This window comes from Enoplosus armatus, chromosome 19 (assembly GCF_043641665.1).
Source record: "Enoplosus armatus isolate fEnoArm2 chromosome 19, fEnoArm2.hap1, whole genome shotgun sequence".
Lineage (NCBI taxonomy): Eukaryota > Metazoa > Chordata > Actinopteri > Centrarchiformes > Enoplosidae > Enoplosus > Enoplosus armatus.
In genome coordinates this window covers 15,230,768-15,254,024 of record NC_092198.1, presented here as the reverse complement: position 1 = coordinate 15,254,024, position 23,257 = coordinate 15,230,768, and the positions used below count along the sequence as shown (strand labels likewise).

Below are 23,257 nucleotides of genomic sequence, written 5' to 3'. Positions count from 1 at the left end.
TGCATTAATGATTCTGCACCCGCCTCTTCTTCTGCAAAATCTGTATAAGTCTGCATTACTCAGTAGTGTAAAAATAATTTATTGTTCATTGATTACAAACATATATATACATTTGTGTTTTTGCACCAGAAATGTATTTTCTGTCAAGAAATCAAGTGTCAAAAGAATCTATAGGAAGAATAATGAATCAATACCTTTCCTTAAAACCATACATCCCCTTGTGGAAAGATTTTATCAGCAACTGAGCTTCAATTTAAGACACAAGACATGTTTTTCCTTTGCAACTGTGAGACTCCATCATTACTGTATGCTAACACTCGATTATTACTCCTCCCAGTGTCTTTATTACTGACAGTAAAGCCCAAGCTCATTGTTTTACCTGGTGTGCCTGGGTCGATCAGTCTGTGCTGTCCACTCACAGACTTATACAATGATATACTTCCATTTATGGGGTCATTACAATTTTTTCCAACTGGAAGAGTCTTGAGTCAGTGCAGAAAAAGGGGAATTATCTATGCTCTGCTTAACAAAAATCCATATAAGTGTCGCGCCTGATCCAGTGGGATGTCTTCTTCATTTCATGTGTTCAAACTGAATTTGTTTTCACATTTTGCTTGTCATTGCTTGTGCCAATCGCTTTATGTAGTTTGTATTTCACTTTTAGGTTCATCTTCAGATTAAATAATGACATCTTAATTTGTTATGTGACAGCTGTACAGAAATGTAAGTAAATTGACAACAAGTGACAGCATATACATCTTTTCTTCTGCCACCAGATTTCAGGATATATAAAATATATACTCTGTAGTTTATGAGGTTGTCAGTATCCCCTGTTTATCTTGTGCTGCTGGTCCAGAATTGTCTGCTGCAGGCTCACTTTAGCATCTTCAAAATCTGGATTGAGTTTTAGTGCTTGCTGGAAGTCACTCTTGGCATCATGGAAAAAACCTGTAAGATAAGAAAAAAAAAAAAAAAACATAAAAATGTAAACACACAATGAGTACAAGTTTATGCTTTGTAATGCACTGCCCCAACTGGCTTTTCAGAGGAGTCAGCAGTTCTATTTTCTGGGCAGCATGAGAACAAGGAATGCACAGCTCCATCTAGTGTCTCAGGAGAGGAACACACCAAAGTGACTCCACATGCAAACAGGATCGTCCCACTTGATCCTGTGATCACACCAGGGATGAGGAACGTGGTTACTGCTTTTAAAACTGCATCTCATCTCTGATCTATATTAAAAGACAGCTGGTTGACTTTGCCGGCCGCTACAAATGCAAAGAAACAATCACTGACACTGAGATGTATTTTGATGAAAGAGGGCCAACAGGAAGATTGTGGAAGTCTAGTGTGTCACAGGGAAGATTATAGGAGTTTGGCTGGTGTGTGTGATGGAAAACTTCTATAAAAATATTATCTTATTTCAGACACTGTAACCTGAGAAAAACAACAACATGAAGTGCCTTAATGAGGTGTTGGGCCATCATGAGCCTACAGAACAGCCTCAATGCCCCTTGTCATAGATTCTACAAGTCTACTGGAGGGATGAACACCACTCTTCCAAAACATATTCCCTCATTTGGTGTGATGGTGGAGAGCGCTGTCTAATATATCAGTCCAAAACCACCCATAGGTGTTCAATTGGGTTGACATAATTTTACTGTGAAGGCCACAGCATGTGATTTAAGTAATTTTCATGCCTGTATGGAAGCATCTGCATTGTGTTTCTTCACTTATTTATTCTTACCTATTTGTGTATACAGGTCTATATGGATTTTGTGATTATAAATTTGTATAAAACAACTGTAATTTAATTGTATTATATTTTCCTATTTCACTTTGGAATTGAATTAATAATGAAACAAAAAGGAAGAACATTGGAAATAAATTAGACATTTATTTTGAAGCACGACCCGACCGGAAGTCAGTTTGCTCTGTCAGGCTTGAAGTTGACAAGTGTCTACAGTGTCACTGTGTACCTTTAACAAAAACAGTGCCTAAGTATCCTCACCTAGTCGGTAGTGGATGAGTCCTCTGTTGTAGAGAGGTGTTTCCGACCGGCTGTCAGTCTGTATCGCGGAGGTGTAATCCTCGACTGCTTCATGAAAATCCACCCGGAGGTACTTTATCTGTCCGCGGTTGTTATAAGCAGTGGCCAAATCACTAGCTTCACATTCCCTGTGGAAATATGACACAGTTAGAGCTGGCCTCTATAACACTTCATTACATTAAGAGACACAGAAGAGAGACAAACAGAATTGACGTTAGCTAACGGTTAGCGAAAACCGGGTAACAAAATAGTGTGTAACACTAGTACAAGTTTATTATGTTTATTATGTTAAGGACAAGCGGTACCTGGACTGTAAGCAGGAAGAGATAAATTTCGTGTACAGTTCCTCTGCCTCTTTGAAATTCTGCCTCTTAAACTCAGAGTGAGCATATTCAAGTGTTTGGGAATTATCTTCCTCCATGTTTCAATTCTGTGAAGGTGTATTTTTCAACTCCGGATGTGACGCCACTCAAAGGAACGTCCAATCACGTTTTCGTGCGTCTCACGTAGGCGTGGCTTACCATCAACAGACTAAATACTAGGAAATACTGTATTTTTCAGTTGTATCTCATATAACTTATCACTTTTATTTAATTTTAATGTGTGTGTGTGTGTGTATTGTATTTTACTGTGTATGTATACATAGAATATACTATGTTTATATTTATTTTAAAATGTGTTGTGAGCATCTTTAGCACAAACATTTCCTATGAGATTAATAATGTACTACAGTATATATACATAAAAGTTGGTTGACCTATACTGCAAGTATAAAGGTGAATAAACTATTATCCTCATGTCCCACAATATTATTTACTGTCAACTAACCCAAAATAACATGTAGTGATTGAAATCCAGACCACACCAAACCATTAGTGTTTGACTTATATATTTTGGATGTTTAAAATCAAAGTTTTTTTTGCAACAGCAGGTGGCAGACTTGACTCAAATCTCATTAAAATAAGGTGAAGTGCAAGTACTGTAGGTGCATTTAAAACAAGTTCAAATTATACGTGAAATCCAAAATTTTAACATAAAATCCAGTTTGACATTACCCTTATAATGTAGCAATAGGGGTGTTTTTTTATTTTAAAGAAAAGGATGTGACCCTCACAGACTCAAACATCTGTCACACCAGAATCAGTCACTCTACACAACAAGGAGGCAAACCCATAAGCAAACTGGTGAGAAATTCTCAGACGATCTCCCAAGTGAAGAAGTCAACTGTCCTGGTGAAAAATGACACCTTAAGGAAGTAGAGGTCAGTCAGTAGCCGTGCACTTCCCTTTTGCGGCCCATTTATCTCCAGACTGTGTGGACGAGTTGAAACAGATCAAACAGAAACCAGTTTGACCCAGATGATAGCGGATGTAGGCCGCTGGCTGTTGACACTGCTGAGAAAATGGCAATAACATCCAACCTGTGGATAGCTGTAGTCCATTACATCACATGAATCAAGGGGTTTCTGCATCCCAAAAACATCCAGGGAGTCACAAACTATACAAAAGCTGTAGAATTACACGTCTCAGAATTCATAAAATAACAAGACTCAAGTGCTTTTTCATGCATTTGAATGTGACAAAATTACCTGGAGTCATTAGAAATCAGATGTTTTCATGTGAGCTCATTTAAAACTCCATGACGCAATGGAAAGTCTTAAAAGGTTTATTTTGGCAAAGGCAACCTGTACAGCTGAAGCAAAGGTTGTTATGTTCAGCTGGCGCTTCTTCTTGCGCCCTAAATGTTGCTGTTTGCTGAGAGAATTAACACAAAGTATCAAAGTCCACTTTGGTCTGGCAGAACCAGGACAAACATCCATCACACACCTTCATCCAGGGGGTCCTCATCCCTGACTGACCACCACACTACACTTATCACTGCAATTCACCTTTCACTGCTACCAAAATGTCTCAATGCTGTAATGTTTAACCAGAGACTGGAACAAAGTAAGATCCATTTAATATATATTATACGAGGCTTTGACAAAAAAAAGAATATTACCTCAAGGTCCACTACCTGGCTTTTTCCAGAGCTTTCAACCACATTTTCTTCAGCAGATGGAGTTGGTGATTAAAGTACTATTTCCAAGGTCAGGAGTGAACTGTCATGCTCAATAAAAAAGATTATTTAAAACAGAATATATAAAATATTTAAGAGTCTGTGTTTGTCGGGTTCGTCATTTTCTCTGAAAAATGATTTGCAAGTGAAACAAACTGCAACCACATCAGGGCGTTAAAAAGGCCATTTAAAAATGAAGTATCAAGTATTTTTTTTACCATACAGTTTCTTTGAAGCTTATGTTTGCGCCACATTAATGCAGTAAAATACACATTTTATTTGCTTCACTAAATAATAATTGGACTTTATTTTGTTTAATTCCTGTTGTCCCTTTTCTCATACCGAGAACTTACATTTTCACAGCTTTTTGTTAATATATTAGCCATGTTCTGTCTTAGTATGAGTGTCATCATATTATAAGTATTCAATCATTACTATCGGTAATCTATTTTGTCGAGTTATTTTTTAATGGGCCACACTGTGACAGATAGTTGAAATAAAAAATACTCAAAGCTTCTCAGTTTCTCAAATTACTTTTCTATGAAGCTGTTTGTCTGTGTGACATCAAAGTTTGACGAACAAGTGTATTATCCAAAATGTCAAACTATTCCGTTAATAGAAACTATCCTACAGGTGAAGATAACAGATGTTAAAGCCACAAATTCACTGGTATTCCACTTTTAGTAGAACTGCATGTGATTACTTTGAACACCCTCAGTTAATTTATCAGTTTATAGACATTTGTTAGGATTGTTGTTCATTATGTAAAGCCATTTTAAATATGCCCTTTATGACGCATACCAAAACACAATCATCAATGAAACAGAGCACTTTTAAAACTCTTTTGATATATTGTTGGAAATTAAAGTTTATCCTTAACTTATCTCAGAACAGGGATTCATTGCACCAAATTTGATGTGTCTTTTCCACTTCTCAGAGGTGTGTGAGTCCCATTCATCTTCTTTCACTGAAACAGTTGTGGGCTCACCTCTCTGACCGCCTGTGTGTGAGGTAACCATGAAAGCCACTGAAATAGCAAACAAACATAAAACAGCTGTCTGGTTAAAGGAAGGAGGGAGAGGATCCAAACCAGACGAGAGGTAAACGTTGGCATGTTGACTCTCTGCCTCGCACAGACGGAGCAGACAGAGAAGCTCTGTTGTCAGTGCTGTTTCAGGCAAATAAGCCAACTCCATTCCAGAGGTAACATGATGACCCCTGTCTTTTATTTTTTGGCAATGATGAAGGTGTAAAAAAGACATGATGGTGATAACAGGGTATAAAAACAGATGGTGGTGTAGGAAAGTTGTTAAAATAATCAATAACTTTGCTCAGTTGTGGGTAAATTTTAGACTTAAATCCAGCTTTATTTTGTATGTTTAGTGGCTGAATGTGTGTTTCTGAGTAAGACGGGTTAGGGGTTAGAAAGTGATCGTCCCTTGACCTCAGATATCAGAACGGTTTGACTGCCAGAGTAAATTATAACACGTTGTTAACAGAAATGTCAGAGCAGATGTTTACCTTTCTATATTGACACAGAAATACATATACGGCATTGAAATGTACAGTTATATGATATAATGCCTATTTTGTGTCTACAGAAACATAAACAGTGGTATGTCGATTCTCACAAATACCTTATAGAACTGATTGAAACTTTATCTTCATTGACATTCACAGCTAAATGTGCCACAAGGTTTCACAAAGATACAATGTGGGATTTATCATAATATTTTTTTATTGAAGGGAATTTATTCAGGGAATTTGTCTTTACTGATCAGAACTAATAATAAGTCAAAATAATTCCTAACAAACATGTTTGTTAGGAAACTAAGCCACATTCGTTGTACTATTTATGGTCAGCACTTTTTTAAGCAATAGCCACTCCATGTATTCACATTCTGTCATTACCTCTCTATATAGTAGTCTCCACTGTTAGTGGCGGACTCCGCCATTCCCATGATGGATTCAAATTGTGTTTGCACACTGAATTCACGGGACATGATACATGCATGTAGTCCAGCATTACTGTTTTATAATTTACTGATATCAGCTTCACTGTTTAGCCTCACAACATTGTTTTAGAAAGTGTGATTTCACACATGATATTGTCATTATTACCCTCTAAGAAAACAACAGTGTGCACAACAACCTCCTTTGAGATTATTTTATTGTCCAATGTGACTGCTTGGTTACATTTATAATTCTTATATGTCATCTCATAACAATTACAGACACAGAAGATTAACATTTATCATCCATGACACATAATACAACAGTAAAACATTTGATATTTAAACTGTTACATATAAGAGTATATAATAAAGAAATTATGCAAACATATTTAATGTAGGAAACATTTACTGGTTGAAGGCTTCAGAACATAAAGTCATTTGTCTTTTAAAATTTGTTAACCCTATATACAATTTGCAACTTTGTACAAACAGGACACAAAACATACATAATACAGTACAGGAGAAACAATGAAAATAATACATGTTTTTCTTTGGTTATTATACATCACACTATGCTCATATAGGTGTTTATATTAAAAAAAAGATGTAAGTAGCTTTTACAATGTTCATAAAAATCCTAGATTAACTGATATTGTTACTCAACAGTCAGTAACTTCAGGGATATTGGTTTATGAATCACAGCTTCTCTCGATCTGTGGTTGAACTCCACACAGTAGTTACGGGAGGGTGGACGACAGGAAGCGCGTGTCCATGTCCAGGAAGCAAAGCTGTCTCTGCAGAAAGTAAATAAACAAAAAGGTCAAACTGTGTGGTGGGAGGGAGGCTTTTACGACAATAACCATCAAAAAAAATAGCTGTCAATACCCACCACTGTGTCCAGCTTTAAGCACGGCCCACCATGTTCTCCAGACGCTCTATTCTCCCAGACACATCGGTGAGTGAGGCCAGTCAAGGAAACTCATTTGCAAACACATGTTCAGGCAAAATTAAATGATGGAAACGGAATAGGAAAGGGTGGTCACATTGCTCTTAAACATATAAAAGACACACTGTTAACTTATATTCCAATAACAATGCCAGCAGGTAGAAATAAGCAGCCTTCACCTCAGTAAAATGTGCTGCAGTGAATGTTTATAATAAAACGTCTTCCATCTGAAACAACAGGAAGGATATGCTTGGCTGTGAGCTGCTGGATGGCGGCCTGTGTCTGCTTCTGGAAAACCAGTCTGGCTTCGCATTTACAGGGATCCTCCACCACCTCCGCCTTCACCTCTTCGCCGGGAGAAAGCAAATTTCACATCAGTGTAACAGATCATGTAGAGAGTGAAAAAAACACACAGAATAACACCCACTCCCCACTTTTTCCAACTAGGCTGCCAATGTTCCGAATAAATACTACTCCAAAATATTCTACAGTATGAATTTACCATTGCCATTTTGCCACAACGATAATACAGTTATAGTGAATCAATTCTATAATATTACCCGATACTTGTCCAACAAATGCTACAGTCAACAGTGAATTACAGAGTCAGGATTTATGCACCAGTTGGTTGTGATGTTGTGAAGCCCTGCTTAGAAGCCAAACACATATTGCTTTTAAAGCTTTTACACACACACTATATTTTTAGCATCAATATCACAGCAAAAAAAAAAAAAAAAATCAAATTTGCTGCAGGAATCCATACAGCACGTTCTTACGTTTCAGGGAACATGTTTTCTTGTCCGCATTCAAGATATAACCATTCCGGCACTTGCAGTAAAAGGAGGCATTGCTGTTGACACATATGTGTTCGCAGTCATGTCCCATGGCACAGGGGTCCAGACCTGGAATAAGCCGGGATTAAGGGATGGCGCTGTCAAGATGGCGGCATGGATACAGTTTCATGTGCTAGCATACAGTATACTTGTGACGGGTAAGGTAGTGCAGTTGATGGTTATCAGTATCTCTTTCTAATGGAGGACAAAAAGAAGAAAAATTTCTATCTTTACTGCTACATCTATTTTTGATTCAATTTGTAGTATATTCTTATGCTTGTGCTAGTTCAAATACTGATATTTGCAAGCTTTTCTTAGGCGTTTGTACTTGACCACATGTGACTTGCAGTGGAAAACTTGGTCCATTCATACACCTTCACCACATCTCAGCCAAGGTCATTTGCGAACTGCTTAGGTTCACTGTGTGTTGGACAACACAGGTAAAATCACAGAACTCTGAAGTACAACACTAACGACAGCTACACAAATAAATTATTTCATTAGTGCCAAGGGGGGACAAGACAAACATCAGACAGTATCATGGAAGACATTCAAGTGTACAGCACAACCTCGTTTGTCCAAATCTTTGAAGTTCTGTAAAAAATCTGTAAAAATCTGTAATTCAGATCAGCAATTTGTTTCAGATTTAAATTTTCACACATTTCACCAGCAACAAATAGTGCTTTTTGGAATTCATATGCATGTAGACAAGTGTGTTATGTGTTTGGACAAGTGTAGTATGTGTAGGTTGTTTTATGACAGAATTAAGTCAAACCGTATAAAGAAGAACGTCTACACACGTTCATATTTAAGTGTATTTCAGTCATTACTGAATTAGTCTGGATGCCTTCTTTTCCAGGTTGGTTTGAAAAAGTGAGGTTCTAAAAGGTTCATTTTGAATAAAAAGGGATACATTCAAAGCAATCACCATAATGATGCTTTGCTTGCAAAACAAATTACTAATAATCACCATGTACATAAAAAAAGGGGCTGAAAGTTTAGGGCTACATGGCCCCAAGACTTTACACAGGTTTGACTACAAGCTGGTTCTAGTGCCGACATCTGCAGTCCATGTGGGGGTTGAGAGCATCTGGCCTTGTATTTCCCCTCATGATTTCAGAGTTTATAATTCACCAATAACACAGTAAATGATCCACAATCTGCAACAAAACCCCCTGTAGACTGTAGGTGCCCCTTACTGAGGAACTAGAACCAGGGTTAATGGTGGGAAAAGGGTCTTGCAGGTCTCTTTGTCCTACCGCACAGGGTCTCCCTGAACTTGGACGTGAGCTTCTCGATAACGCCGTAGGTCTCCACATAGAAGACGTGGTCCTCCAGAGGGATGCTGGCCATCAGCTGCAGGGAGCGCATGTCGGCACGGTCCACCCCGACAGCGTAGATCTCAATGCCTGAGGCCCGAGCTGTAGCAGACACTTCCTCCACCTGGTCTTGAGGTCTCCCATCTGTCACAATAATGCCCACCTTGGAGATTTTCCTGGAGCGAGGACGGGCTCCAGACTGCTCTGTGAAGGCTTCGTTCACGGCAGTCTTGATGGCGAGGCCGGTCATGGTGCCTGCCGCCAGGGGCTCGATGCGGGAGATGGCTTTCTTCATGTCGGGTTTGTTGAAGTGGTCTTTGAGCAGGAACTCGATCTTGACCGTGCTGGCGTAGTTGACCACAGCCACTCTGGTGGCGTCCGTGCCCACGTCCAAAGTGTCGACCATGTCAGCCAGGAATATCTTCACCTTCTCAAATTCACCAGGACGCACGCTGCGAGAGCTGTCAATGATGAAGACCAGGTCCAGGGGACGGCTCCTGCACTGAGAGTCTGTTTCTGGTGATCAACCAAACCATGGTGGGATTAAGTCCATTTAAAACTAAAAACCCAGTTCATTATTCAAAGAAACAGTCAAGCTTGGTGGTTAAACTGTCACAGTGAGAGTGATACAGTTAACAATCAAGAACAAAACACAGGACACTGTGGGATGCACAAAACATGTTGCCATGGTAACAAAAGGAAAGTGTTGCGCATCACTGCAGTGGTAAAACAAAAGGTTGTGGTTCTGGTGAAATGATATAGTATGCCATAATACATGCTGTATCATTTCAGTGGTTCAACAGTCCATCAGAGACTTATCATAGCACTTATCCTTTTATCTCATTTCCCTGAATGAAAAGGATGCTTGATGCCCACACATAGAAAGTGACATCACACCTAAACATGGAAACAGTGTTAGGAGCCCTGGCCGTCCAATCACATACTAAACCCATATTTCTGCAGTTTAGCACCAGGTCCTTTTTCAAAGCAAAAATATATAATAATATGTTTATAAAAAAAGACATTATTTTAAACTTCAAATACACATTTCAGAATGGCCTTGTTTAGCTTTTAGTTCCAGACATCTTAATCGCTGTCCACATCTGAGATTTCAAATAGGATGAATAATAAAGTGAAATGAAATGGCAAATTTGTCGGTTTAGAAGGCTACTTATTTGGTCTCCTACCACTAAAATATACCACCATCGAAAATGTTATTATATCACTTTTAAATGAAATGACATCTGCTATAAATGAATGGTTCGACATTTTTGGAAACACGCTTATTCGCTTTCTTGCTAAGAGTTTGATTTAAAGATCGATACCACTCTTACGTCTGTACAGTAAATGTAGATGTTAGCTTAGCTTAGCACAAAGACTGAAAACAGGTGGAAACAGTTAGCCTGAATCTGTCTAAAGATAAAAAATAATCCACCTGCCAGCACTGCTAAAGCTCACTAATTAACAGATTATATATATTGTAACGAGCGGGGTTATGTGCTTTTTCTTGGAGTAGTGACTTCCTTCAGTTAACGTTTATTTAACCAGGAAGTCACTTGAGATAAGAGACTTGGCCAAAATGGCAGTGTAAGATAGGTATCACATAGTTACATTATGTTTATCTAGAGATGCTGGTAGGTTGATTTTGTAACCTCTGGACACAGCCAGGCTAGCTGTTTCCACTTGTTTCTTTATGCTAAGCTAAGCTAACAGCGTGCTGGAAGTAGCTTTATAATTAATAGACAGATATGAGAGTGGTATCGATCTTCTCATCTCACACTCAGCAAGAAAGAGAATACGCGTATTTCACAAAATGCCAATTACCCCTTTAAATAAAATGACATCTGCTTTAAGTGGCGAAACAAACAGATCTGACCTGGAAAGAATTGAGGAGCATTGGTTGGGTTGGAAAGCAAACCTGACTGGTAATATTCTACCTGTCTCCACAGGACTGATGGTGGTGATGAAGCCGCTTTGGGTACTGACCGGTAGCGTCACAGGAGCGGTGGTCTCCACTGGCGGCACAGTGGTCACCACCACTGGCATGATGGTTGTCGCCGGTGCCGCCGTAGTTGCTGGCAGAATTGGCGGCAGTGTTGGCTCTGGTAGAGTCGGAAGGACGGTAGGGAGGTATACCACAGGTGTTGTTGGTACTGTTGGGTCTGACCTTGTTGGGCATGGATCTTTCGATTTGTAAGGGAACGGGCCTTTGAGCGTTTGATGGGGATGGTGAGCTACTGGTGGAGATAGACCTTTGTGTATGTGGTGCATTAGTGGTGCCACTGGCCCTTTGAATCTGTGGTGATAGGGCGGCATGGGGACTGAGGGTCTGTGGTGATAGGGCGGCACAGGGACTGAGGGTCTGTGGTAAGTCACTGGAGGAGATAGAGGAATAGGTCGATACACTACCGGTGGAGGGATCCTTGGCTGGTAGTGGTAGTGATACCCTCCTCTATACGTGTAATCACTTCTGTGAACTACAGGGCCACCAGAAAGGAAAAGTGATAGAGAACATTAGTAGGCTCAAAGCAGGTAAACAGGGAAGTTGTGTAAGTCGACATTGTAAAGTAAGTTGAAGTGAAAGTTACAACAACTTTTGCTTTCTTGGGAGCACAGACAAATTATTAGTTGAAGCTGCGAGTTGAGTGTAAATTCAGCCACATGGGATGTTTGCAACAAACTGGGATTATCCCTTCGAGTTTGTGAAACACCCAGTTGAGAATTTCAGATTTCATGCATGTTGTGTTTGAGAAAAGTGTAAACTCCTGTTGTTATACAACTGGTTAGATTACACTAGGCCAGGTATAGCCTTTTATATTTTATTTTCAATATACAAAAATTACTGTTTTAAAATGTAATCTGCAAGAATGAATGACTTACATTACAAAACAAATTGTATTATTCTTAAGTAAACAATCATAACTGGAGATACAAAAAGTCTAATGTGGCTAGAAAGCAGCTCAAATACTATACTTGAGTACAGTGTTAAGGTACTTGTACTTTACTTGAGGACTTCCATTTTATGCTACTTTATACTTCTACTTCACTACATTCGAGAGGGAAATACTTTTTACTCCACTATATTGATTATAGTTACTAGTTACTTTAATCAATAACATTTTACCCACAAAACCAATGATGAGCTCGTACAGAATGATGCATTGTTTTAAACTACCAAAGAGGTTTAAGTGAACTTTGACCGACTACTTCATTACTTACACATAATCCAATAATCTGATATACTGTATAATAATACAACACTGATGGGCGCTATTTATAAGCAGTTTTTTACTTTGCTGATAATACTTCTGTACTTTAATCAAGTAAAGATTGGAATGCATTTACTTGTGAGAGTGTTTTTCAGTATCGGAAAAGGTATTCAGAGCTTGTACTTGTAAAAGTAGCAATACAACAATGTCAAAATACTCCATTATGAGTAAAAGTCCTGCATTCAAAATCTTACTAAAGTAAAAGTACAGAAGTATTTTCATCAAAATGTACTCCGAGCATCAAAGTAAAAGTACTCAACTAAAACAGTTTTTCAAAGTTTAAATGAAACCAGCATAGAAGTTAGGAGGGGAAATGTCTCTTACAACTCAGACATAGTCATCAAGTAGAAAGTAACTTACGTACTGCTTTTAGCAATGTTTTGTATTTAATAAACTTAGTTCGCGCTTTTTTAAATGTAAAATCTTAAATTGAAAAGTAACAAGTAACCATAGTTATCAAATAAAATTAGTTGAGTAAAAAGTAGAATATTTCTCACTGAAATGATTTTAGAGCATACAAGTACGTCAAATGTGTACTTACTGACTTGACACTTGTATTTCTACTTTTGCTTAAGTAAACTATACGTCTTCCACCACAACTAAAACTAACGTAACACAATATTTTGTTTCATCAAAACTTACTGGCTGGGTTCAGGGTCCTGAAGGGTGGTCGGCCATTGTTTCGGGTCTGTGCGTGGCTTTGCGCGGCTATCAGCTGCGGGTCCCCCGCGCTGAGGTGGTATGTGGCCAGTACATGAGACAGCAGCAGTGAGGCGCAGCACAGCAGGCTCCAGAGTAAAGACTTCATCATACCTGCATGCGGAGTCCTCCGGCGGTCTGTCCGGTGCCTGCTCTCAGTCTCAGAGGGTCCTGCTCGGCTCAGCGGGGGTCTGACCGCCTCCAGTCCAACACGTCAAACTGTCCGCCCAATCCAGAGGTGGCAGCTGACCCTCAGGCCAAAGACGGTATGGAGGACGGTATAGAAAACGACTCGCATGTCTGTCCTGATCTGCAGCATGTTGAGGAGGCTTACGACATTTTGACCAGAAACCAAAAAAAAAAGGAAAATGAAATCGCAAAATTATTATTTATTCCGTGAACTATTGAATAATACTTCCAATACGTTTTGATTTCCCTCCATGAAGGTCTAAATGTTGTTTCAAAGCCTTTTGAAACAACAAAAAATTATATTTGCTGGAGAAATGCCGAAGCTGGTATTTGTTTATTTATTTTGTTGGCCTAAAAGTAGTCACATTTACAAATATTGAGTCGAAAAATACTAAAATACCCAACTGGTAGGGTAATTATCTGTCTGTGGGGAAGGCTCAAATTTGAGAAATGTTGAGATTACAGGCCCAAAGATTTTACCACAATAATAATTTAACTTTAAGAAGAACATGCATTTTAAATCTGTCTTCAGTCTTCTGGTCTTCTGGTCTTGGTGTGAACACCAAATGTACTGTGACAGAATAAAGTGATTTTAGAGTATTTTTTCACACTGTCACCTTTTGCACTGGTTATAAAATCTTTTTTGGATCTGAAGGGCTTCTTCTGTCAGTGTTTCTTCTGATAGGAAACAGTGTAAACCTTGGCTACAGGTACCTAACAACTTGTTAAAAAGCCTAGATTTAAGAACATAAACCCTCTATAATGTACCTCCTAGTTTACTATGTTCAAAGGGCTCATTAGTCAACTCCTTTACATAGTTTAGTCCTCATTTCTGATAAGGTAAGATTTGAGTTTCAAAATGTGTTCTTGACCTCAGACACAGCAGTTGACAAAACAATTTAACATCAAAATCCATTTAGCATTCAGAACACCTACTTTTCAAAACTGCCATAATGCTGATGAACGTCATGTGATATAACCGAAAGCTCTAGAACAGTTATAAGTAGCTGAGCTTTGAACTTCAGCCTATTTGACATTAAAAAAAATAAAATAAAAAAAAAGAGTCTTGATGATATAAATGTTCTGAAACGTTTATTGAAGTCAAATGTATTTCCACTAGGATAAAATCATATTACCAGTAAAGTAATGGGGGGTTGGGAGGGCTTGTTGATAAGCATGCAACTACTAATGTTCACAAGACTAGCCGTTTGCTCCAGATGTCAGGTGAGAAAGAAGCAGAGAAAATGATCCATCATCTGTGCTCTCTCTCTCTCTCTCAGTCTCAGTCCCAGCTGGGAAACTATTCACTAGCTTTGCTAACACATCAGGGCAGCAGAGTGATGAAAACATCAGGGGTGGTGGTGAACTGAACCACAGCAAAGCTAAATAAATAACAGACAAAAAAAGTGCTACAGACTCCATTCAAGACTGAGCTGGAATAGTCTAGATCTTAATAAGGGAGGGGGGGGGGTAACACAATTCAACAATAAGAGCTATAATAAGTGGATTGTCATAATAGTTTTTTTTACACTTTATATATATCAATCTATAGATAGGATGGTGCTGGATTGATGATAGCATTTCAAGCAATTTTCACATGTATCCCTTTTACTAAGACATAAAAAAAGGCCGGGGGGAGGGGTAGGCAGGGGGCTGGTAGCTTCCGTTGCTTTTCAAACATCGCATTCATTCACTCATTTCAGACAGATTTCAGTCTTTCCCATCTTTCTCCTCTCACACCTCCAGGATGCTCTATAGACGCTCTGTGTTTGAACAAAACATTTTCAGTGGCCTTACACATAACACAGTAGGTCAGGGGGAGGGGGGGGGGTAGTGAAGGAAGGTAGGAATGCATATGGTGGTGTGTTTGTGTGTGTGTGTGTGCAAGTGTGTGTGTTTGTGTTTTTGGCAACAGGGCTAGTGCTTAAGCAGGCATGTAAGGGGGAGGAGGTTCCTTCTCTGGCATCTTCATTGCCATCTCATAAGTGGGCAGGATGTACTGGAGAAGAAGAAACACAGAGGCTGGTTAGAGTCCCTGAGCAGAACAACACCAACCAGGCACTCTTCATAACACAGTGATGCACAGAACATAAAGAGTGCGTGGGCACAAATAAGGATTACTTCCTCGATTAATTGTTTGGTCTACAAAATGTCAGAAAATAGTAAAAAAAATAATAATAAATCATAATTTCCTAGAGCTTAAATTTACACATCTAAAAATAGTGTGTTTTGCCCAACCAGCAGTCCAAAACCCAAAGATATTCAGATTATTATCATAGAAGACAAAGAAGACCAGCAAATATTCACATTTACAAGAGCTAAAAACAGAATTTGCACTTCACAATGATTCTTTTAAGATGTGGTGGAAAGCAGGGACTCTGATCGTTTCACATTGTGAATAGAGCTAAAACAAGTGGGTAATTAATCCATTAGTCAATCAACAAAAAAAATAAATCAGCAACAATTCTGATAATCAATGAAAGGTCAAAAGTCCTTTTTCTAAGCAAAAATGACAAAAATGAACCTCTCAAATGTGAATGTTTGTTGGTTTTCTTAATCTTCTATGACAGTAAACTGAATGTGTTTTAGCTTTCGGCTGTTTGTTGGACAAAACTAGAAATTTAAATACGTCAACTTGGGCTTTGTGTAATTGTGATGAACATTTTTTCCACAACTCTCTGACATTTTATACACCAAACAATTAATTGATTAATTCACAAAATAACAGGCAGATGAATCGATAACGGAAATAAATGTTAGTTTCAACCGTAACTCTGAGTTTACTTCCCCACGAGAGGATTTTCCTGAAGGTAATCTCTTATAAACAGATACTTTCTGCAATGATTGTCCTCTTTTGGCTTTTCAGACTGCCAATGTGTGAACAGGATGCCACCTGCTGGCTTAACTTCAGCATTGCATATTTCTGCATGTGATACGCAGTGTCAAGTGTGTTTTTGTGACTCATAAAACTTATAATGGTCAATCAGAGAGCATCTCAGGCAGCTTGCATACCTGGGGAGGAGTCTCAAAGGCAGGGTAGACGGCAATCTCTGGCATGTTCCTGTTGTTGATGTACTTGTAGCAGTTCCACACACAGTTGATCAAGTACGCCTAGAACAGAAAGATAAGAATTTTATGGTTTAATCAGGCTGCGTGACTAAGTCAGTTAACACTTTCAGTGCTGAAGCTTGTTAAACCGCTTGTTAAAGTCTCTCTGTCCAAATAAAAAACAACAGAAGACATTTTAATAGGACAGACCCACATAAACAGAGCTCTTCTCATCTCATCATATTAGATTTCTTTTTATATTAGTTTACTTTAGAGGGACATAAATCAAATTAACCAACGCACTGAATAAACCAGGTTTAACTGTGAATACCTTGAGGATGATGAGAAAGGCAAAGAAGACCAGCACAAAGAGCAGCAGGCAGCTGGAGTCCAGAGAGAGGAGGTTGTCCTTGTACGGGAAATCCGGCTGAGGAAGAAAAGAACAGACAGAACGACAGATAATCAATAAAACCTTTTTATACTTATTCAACTCACATCACCATCAACACTACCACGCAATCCATAAAAAGACCTCCTTGGGGATTTATTTACATACATATATATATATTTTTTATTTTTTTATTTATTTATTTATTTTTATTTATATACATTTATAGATATATGTGTGTGTGACTCTTTCAGTGTGTATTTAAACAATATAAGATCATGTCATTTTTTAAATATTTCTACTTGATTTTTAAAAATCCTGAAAAAAATCTGATTACACAAAATACAATGCAATGTAGCGACTATTTCATCCGTTAACAGTTTTCAAATTACTTGGGAGGGAATCGGACTTGACAGCAGCTCTTTCGCATTTTCACAATTTTTCTCCTCAGTTTCTATGAACGTGGAATCATATTCTAAAATGCAAACAGTGCTCTTGTAGGAAGAAACAACAAATTGTTATTGTGTACGGATATAAGATTGACATTAAAATTAGAATAACTTTACTCCTTTACAAAAACTTTGTTTTTTTTTGGTAACATTTGGTAAAAATTAAAACAATGAGCTTCGTAATAAAAACTGTATCCTGTTCTCTGCGTTGTTGTCAGGATTCTCTGTGGTAAAACAGAGCAAACATGGGAGCTGTGGTGTGAGTGATTCATAATGTCAACAGGATCAGACTGTGGACTGTTGGGACAGGTGGGACTGGTGGGACTGTTGGCACTCACCAGCTGGTCCAGATAGTCCTTGATTCTGGGTAGGTAGGTGAGAGAACTGATGGCCACCAGGCAGCTCAGAGCAAAGTCAAACAGCTGGTAGCAGAAAAATGGGATGAGCCAGCCGTCACGATGCTGAGGAAAACGAGTGGAGACAAAGTAATGTCATGAATAAACTTATCAACTGGGCCGATTAGAGGTCAGTGTGTACAAGGACCATGTTGCATATTTTTTCAACCTTATCTCCACACACTTGTCTTAGATTCATATTATTATATACATCTGTATCCAGTCAGTAGTCTCTGTTGTCCTCTACAGTTTAGGATGCATTCACAGCCTGAGCAGCAACCAGAAACACTGTCATTGTATTAAAGTCCAAAATTAGTGCTCAAAGTTCAAAATTCTAGCCCTGGTTTTCTTGGTTTAAATGTCTAATCATTTTTTCCTGGATTGGAAACATTTTTCCTAATGCTCGGGCTGTGACTGCATCATCAGATGTGGTTTGGGCTAAATGAAAAGAGCCTGCCTACAGAGACAGGCTGACATTGTAACTTTGTATAATAGCATGTCTTACTGTAACAAATACATAGAGAAGGTTAAAATGTAGCAGTGGTCCTTTCACTGGGTCACTTCACAAGAATCTCTAAGAATCTCTGGGTGTCTTTTCTACCAAAAGCACAGTATACTCTGGCCTTGACAAAAATCTACTTCTCTTCTGAATAGCTTTGGTATATTACAATCATAGTAACATTTAGGGTATTTCATTGGGACACTACAGCGGCTCTGCACCGCCACACTGTATGGGAAAAGGGGTAACTACTACTGTTGTCTGAGAGTATGTACTTGCACAGCTAAAGCATAACTCTTGCACGGACTGCCTGCACGCACAGCACACCCAGCAGTGTCACGGTCATACTTTAACTGTGCAGTCATCCCAACTAGCAGCTTAATGCAGGGCCTCGTCAGAAGGCCGTCAAACCTGTCAGTCTTGATGCCATCGGGCAGGCCTGTGAGGTAAAGATGACAGGCAGTGAGAAGATAGATTTGTGTGCTACCCTCCCACTGCATCAGGAGTCTTTTGAACATCCAGATAAAACATACTGTGGTAAAAACAAACAAACGGGAGGGTGCTTTGGAGTTTCCTGTTACGTCTTGCTTATCTCCCAACTCTGGTGCTATTATTATACAACTGGATAGTGTTGCTTGCTTTTTTTTTTTTTTTTTTATAAATATGCCCATTCTGGGATTACATATTTGCATAAGAACCCATGACAGTGCTTTAAATAAAGCACATGCTGTCACAGAATAATACATTTTAAAAAAGGCACCATATCCACTGTGTACACTTACAGTAATGGCTCCATACACCATCATGGCACTGATAGTGAGCATCAGCAGAGAGATGGCAAATCCAACACAGGCATTCTCTGTGTGGGAAAAAGTGAGAATAAGTAAATTGAACAAATGCAGGGAAAGATTTATTACAACTCTAGTTCACCTTAACGTATTTATCTGTGAGTGTGGATGAATGTATATTTGCCTGCTCTCTTTGAAGCAGCTGTGATTTGCATACACTAAGTGCACTGTCTCCAGGGCGTCTCTCTTCCCAGCTAATTCTGTTTTAAAAGGGCAGCTCTGGGGAGCATTAAGCCTCTCCCTCTCCACTGGGTAGTGTCGGTAAAGACACAATGAAACTCAGTCTGGGATAATTAAAAGGCCTGCCTTTCACGTCCTCTTTTCACTCCATCACTCAGTCTCTCGCTTCCTGCCTGTTGCACTGGAGAAATGATGCTTGTGAGAGAGACTCTGCAGCAATGCGGTCAAGAGACATTTCTTTGTTATTCGGTAGCTCAAGCAGAACAACTTGTACATCAATGTTTGGAACTGTCTGTCTAGAGCTCATCTTTAGGTTACTGAAAACAAAATTTGGATAGGCTTAAGAGCTGGTATTCATCAAATTGTGAATATGAAGGGTGCTAAAAGGGGCCTGTATGTTGAAGCTTATGAAAATACCACTTTTATTGTTTTGATGATTGATTGATTTTAAGCTCAATCCTTATGGATCTTTGTCAGGTCTAAACAGTTCTATTTTTTGGATTCATGTTGGTGTGTTGTTTTACCTGTATTTAGTTATAGGTTTATGATTGAGCAGAGAAAAAAAGTTAAAAGGCATGCAATTTGTCCCAAAAAAGTCAGCAGTGCTAAAAGACATAACAACCCTCTCTACGTTTTCTTCTCAATTAATCTGCTAATTATTTTCTTGACTACGCCACTATGTCTAGTCTATAAAATGTCCGGAAATTGTGAATCACAGTTTTCTTAAGCCAAATGTGACATCTTTAAAATTGCCCGTTTTGTCTGAATCAGTTCAAAAACCAATGATATTTTGTTTACTTTCACATAAGATAAAGAAGAGCAGGAAATTGGAGATCTGGAGCTGCTGCAACCAGAGAATATTTGGCATTTTGTAGTTAAGTATAATTAACTTAAATACAAATATTGAGCTTAATCCAAACTAAAAGCCAGATACCATTTTCACATGTTCTATCAATTAAATAGCTTTAAACACAGCCTGAAAAGTGGAATAAAATGAGTGCACCCTGATGAAGCTGCACTAATATGCCAACATAGCTTCTGCAGGCTGTGGACAACCTCCACTGCTCTGTGTGCTGCCATGAGCCTGCTGTGGGAAGGTCATCCCACCACGGTTGTTTCCCCTCCTCTCCCGCTGAGTCACTGTTTCAGAAAAATGAAGAGGCCTTCACCAAGCCAACCAACAAAACAACCGCCAGCTAGAAAGAAAGGCCACTCTGACAGTCCTGCCAGCCCTTCCCTGGCACACATAAATATAAACAACTAGCACAAACATAAATCCTTGAGGAAATACAATGGAACAACACCCGTGACACCACACCAATAACAACATTTTCAGACAACATGTACACAACACAGCAGTGTTCTGTTGTCCTTGTGAGTTGTTTTGTTTTGAAGTCAGTGGGGAGTTGTGCTCCCTGTGGAAGATGAATCACATGTCAACCTCAACATAACAGCTCACAGGTTAGTGAACAAAAACTACTAAACGCTACTAATTCCAATGCAGAGAATATTTAATCAGTGATGTTTCACAATGGAAAGGCCCACCTTAACAGACTGTTTGATGTGTAAATGCTTGATAAACTCAATAACATTCCTATATGTTTATATAATGCAGTTTGTTAGGCCTCACAGTAATTCTAATGTAGATTTGACTGCTTACCAGACATCCGGTCGGAGGCAAAGTAATGGTCAATGACCTCATACTGCAAGTCAATAGTGGGCACGTTCTCTGGGTGGGTCACAGCCACAGTCAGCAGAATGCCCATCAACAGGTTGACTACCTGAGGGGAGGAAGGAGGAAAAAGAAATAAGATTTTTTACTCCAGCTGTACTTTTGCATGTCTTAGCACATTATGTAGAAATTGTGTATCCTTTACATAAATAACAACATTTTCCAAATATGGTTTGGAATATGTTTTAGATTGATTCCTCCCTTACAGGCAGCCATTGGTTTCAGCTCATGTCAATATTGTAGGGAAATCTACTTGCTGACACATAGATGAGATAGGCAAGGTCACAGTGAACAATTTATCACACTTTTTCATCAAGGTTACTTTATCATCATGCAGTTGTGAGGAGGAACCATTCAAGGACGCTCCAGCATTCAAGCATTAATAGTCTTTACAGGATACACTATATTGTTGAAAAATAACTTCCACAAGACAAAAAAGCAATTGTAAATACTGTGAAAAAGAAAATACACATGCTGGCATTGACTGAAGCTGATCGTTATCTGGAAGAAAGAAAAATGTACCTGTGAAAAATAGTTGGCAATATTGTAAAATGAATGTAATTTGAAGTTAATGTGATAAACAAAACTGTAAATGGGAATACTTTTTCATCTTAGAATTTTGCTTTTGGAAGGTGGAACTAAAACTAACAAAATGGGCTAAGAAAACACAACAACATCAACATCTTTTCTAACATTCAATAAACTCACAAGGGCACAAAACTGAAACTTCTGCAAAGGATGTTGGTCGATGTAGGACATATTTAACTGCAGAAAAGTTTTGTGGGCCGTTTATGTGTTGTGAAAACTTCAAGGGAGGAGAGAATTCAGGAAGCATGAGGTAAAATGTTCTGGTAAGAGTCAATCCTGATTATTTAGGTGTAGAGAACCTAATAATGATAATAATAATAATAATCCATGTCCAATTAGTACAACTGGGTAAAAACATGTATCGCCTGTACAATCTTGAATCCCAGCAAGTCTTTATGTCCTGTTCTGACCCATAACTGTGCCGCTATGTCTACTTATTGTATCAGATTTGCATGGCCATTGTTAACAGGCTTTCGTGGTAACAGAGATACATGGCTCACGTTTTAATATGTGTCAAATATTGTCGAGCCGGAAAAAACTCAGAGGATTTCGAAATGCAACCAAAACCAGGGACATCTGTTATGTGATGTGGTGAAAGGAGGCGGGATTAATTCAATTGAGAGTTGAATGAGAGTGCTGCAGGAATGAAAGGTGCAGAGGGCAACGATAGCTAACGTTAGCAAACAGTTAGCTACTTCAGCGTGCGTATGAAATACAGTTCCTTGATTTAAACTAACGTTGCAGGTATAATTCAAATTACTAAGACTATATTATTATACAACAGAAATCAGATTTAAACCTGCGTCACTTTTTAGCAGATTATGTTAGTGAGGACTCCTTCATAGTCAAGCTGGAGTTGACATCCGTTAAGTTAGCAAGTCAGCGGAATGTCGGCTAACTTGCGCTAACGTGCTACATAACGTTAAGACACATATGTCACACATTTTAAACCTTCAGATGCCACCTAGGTGCTGGTAACTTGCAGGTACCTGCTACATGTTGTATTTTATGTCAGTTTTCTAACCGTATATTTAAGATCGGGCGAGTTGCAGCCATAGAGAAATTCAGCGAGTCAAACCAGAAATGACAGCAGGCTATTGCTAATGCTAGCGTTCAGATGACGTTAACTCGGCATGTAATGGCTGTTTTACAAGAAAACTGACGCCTAGCTAACATTAGAGTTGCTGACAACAGTCATAATAACTACATTCTCAAAAGCCACTAAGGCTGTCTGGTTGACGTTCATTATGTAACTTGCTACATTAGCGAACTTACCACAATTAACAGGCATTGCTAGCTAGCATTAGCTAACCCCATCAACCATTTTACGTACCATGTACCATGTACCCAGGATGATGGTCCCTGTCCGGACATGGCAACATCCACAACACCTGGTGGTGTACAATCTGTCTCGACTAGGCTTAAAATGATGCATGTCCTCCACAAGTGTAGGAAGAAACATCGGGAGAGCTGTTCGTGGAGGATAAAAATCTTCTCAGCATCAACAGTCAGCAAATGAACACGGAGTAACGCCCACCACTTTCCTGCCGACTTGTGCGACACCGCGAATAAAAACAAACGCTCTGACGGAGCGGAAGAGGCGGGTACCAGGGGCTAAACTTTGACTGACAGGGGTTTGAACCACTGGCCGTGGAGAAACTACAAATACAGTAGCTTGACAAAAATTGTTTTCAATTGTCCCAGGATACCAGATCTTCAGGGGGCCTGGAGGCCCATGTTCACAGTGGGTCATTAGTTTGTGGTACTTTTCATTATTTGCACATTTGCAATGTGAAAGCAAATTATAAAGCA

General features: G+C 38.9%; 3 protein-coding genes across 3 annotated transcripts; all 3 read right to left on the bottom strand.

Moving 5' to 3' along the window:
- Positions 1-144: 144 nt before the first annotated feature.
- ttc32 (tetratricopeptide repeat domain 32) lies at positions 145-2,471 on the bottom strand. Its single transcript, XM_070926195.1, has 3 exons — positions 2,356-2,471; positions 2,012-2,178; positions 145-948 (listed from the first exon to the last, which is right to left on the bottom strand). Exons 1-3 carry the CDS (start codon positions 2,469-2,471, stop codon positions 821-823), a joined length of 411 nt encoding a protein of 136 aa, XP_070782296.1. The 3' UTR covers positions 145-820.
- Positions 2,472-6,966: 4,495 nt separating this feature from the next.
- Positions 6,967-13,238, bottom strand: matn3a (matrilin 3a). Its single transcript, XM_070926237.1, has 4 exons — positions 13,073-13,238; positions 9,102-9,677; positions 7,258-7,356; positions 6,967-7,022 (listed from the first exon to the last, which is right to left on the bottom strand). Exons 1-4 carry the CDS (start codon positions 13,236-13,238, stop codon positions 6,967-6,969), a joined length of 897 nt encoding a protein of 298 aa, XP_070782338.1.
- A 1,159-nt stretch (positions 13,239-14,397) lies between these two features.
- On the bottom strand, positions 14,398-22,983 carry laptm4a (lysosomal protein transmembrane 4 alpha). Its single transcript, XM_070925603.1, has 7 exons — positions 22,779-22,983; positions 20,786-20,906; positions 18,880-18,956; positions 17,542-17,664; positions 16,698-16,793; positions 16,331-16,429; positions 14,398-15,317 (listed from the first exon to the last, which is right to left on the bottom strand). The coding sequence occupies exons 1-7, from the start codon at positions 22,905-22,907 to the stop codon at positions 15,243-15,245; spliced, it is 720 nt and encodes a 239-aa protein (XP_070781704.1). The 5' UTR covers positions 22,908-22,983; the 3' UTR covers positions 14,398-15,242.
- Positions 22,984-23,257: the final 274 nt, after the last annotated feature.